Raw genomic sequence first — 1507 nt, 5'->3', positions numbered from 1 at the left:
ACGGGACTAAAGACCATAATATATCTTTGTCATTGACTGTACATAAACGTGGGAAACTGAGAAATAAAATGTCTCATATTGCGTTTATTTAGTAGGAGGTTTACGAAAGGTCGACAATTTTGTGAGCGAATATGATATATTAGTAATTTTTTTTCGACATTTTTTGATAGTTAAATAATCGAACGGTTCTGTTCTCGATGTTAAGTGTTATTTTTTTAATTTGTTACTTGTGTTAAATATATTTTCACTACGTTACTTATAGTATAGATACATAAAAAACGAAGGTAACAGTAACGTTATCGAAAAGAAATATATTATGTGTTAACTTACCCTGATAAGTCCAGTTAAATAAATTCGGTGTGATAGGAACAGCAAACATTTCCGTTTCGACAGCATTATTAATGTTTTGTGAATACACAACAGCTGCCAGCAATAACAGCGTTAACACGGTACGCATTTTCGTTATTATTGTCTGAGAAAAGAAACAAAACATTATTTAACAATATTAAACGTACAGTATCACTCAACAAATCGTTAACGTGGGTTGGATTATGTTAAAAAAATATTATTACAAACGGACACGATTAGCAGTGGAAACAAGACTTAAACTAGTGATCATTACAGTCTTTATTAACTACTTACTCTGTTAAATGTTATGCAGATCAAAATGGCCTGAATCACTCATAGGAACACATTACTATTGATTTCTATTCCATCCTTTCACAAAAGGTTGGACGCCGAACTGAATGCGCACATGTGCAGAAATGGCACACTTTACAGAGAGGAATTTAAACTTGAATATTAATTAAATAAAAAAAAGTATAAATAATTACAGTTATAAGAATTGATGAATTACAAAAAACATAAATTAGATCAACGCATAACTAATGGTAACTAAGACTAATAAGTCAGATCAATATTGTTCTTTAGTATTATCTTATTGTTATCCAAGTACGCAATAACCTATCTACGCAAGCAAAAACTATTAAAATAAAATGACAGTAATGTACATAATGAATTTTTGCTTCCTGAGTGAACACCTTTTTCATTACGAATTACGTTAAAAATATACGCAAGTGCGTCCCTGAAAACGGGGCGTGACGTAAACCGAGAACCGACGTCATTGGTCAACATGCATTCGATGGAAGTGTTTTGATATCGAAAATTGCGTTCCGTTACTCAACTTCGCGTGATTGGCGTGTATTTAAAATCGTTAAGATAATGGTAAATTTCCTTTTAATTATGATTGCAATACTTTTTATATTTTAATAATGTAATAAATATAAATTAACTTCGTTTTTTTTACAATTAAGCTTAAGATATAGAAAACCAGATGAAAATATACAATTAAGACAGATTCGTTTGCTCGATATTGTGAAACTAAACGTAACCCATTCATTTAGAAATGTCAGAAACCTCGAAAAGTTGAAAGGGCGAGGAGGGCTATTCGGGTGATTTTTGCGGTGTCTTTACAATAAGAATTGTACGCGGGGACAAAATAACAATC

At 31.4% G+C, this 1507-nt stretch overlaps 1 protein-coding gene across 1 annotated transcript in view; it reads right to left on the bottom strand.

Annotated features, from left to right (window-relative positions):
• LOC106106454 overlaps nucleotides 1-834 on the bottom strand; it is an 8345-nt gene extending 7511 nt beyond the window's left edge. The window contains exons 1-2 of the mRNA XM_013287032.1: nucleotides 643-834; nucleotides 331-472 (exon numbers count right to left, since the gene is read on the bottom strand). Of these exons, the coding sequence (XP_013142486.1) occupies nucleotides 331-457 (127 nt within the window). The 5' untranslated portion in view covers nucleotides 458-472; nucleotides 643-834. The remainder of the gene's footprint in view (nucleotides 1-330; nucleotides 473-642) is intronic.
• Nucleotides 835-1507: the final 673 nt, after the last annotated feature.

The sequence above is a fragment of the Papilio polytes genome, unplaced genomic scaffold (genome assembly GCF_000836215.1).
Source record: "Papilio polytes unplaced genomic scaffold, Ppol_1.0 DF822178.1, whole genome shotgun sequence".
NCBI lineage: Eukaryota > Metazoa > Arthropoda > Insecta > Lepidoptera > Papilionidae > Papilio > Papilio polytes.
The sequence above is the reverse complement of the archived record's forward strand: the minus strand, read 5'-3'. Positions and strand labels throughout refer to the sequence as shown.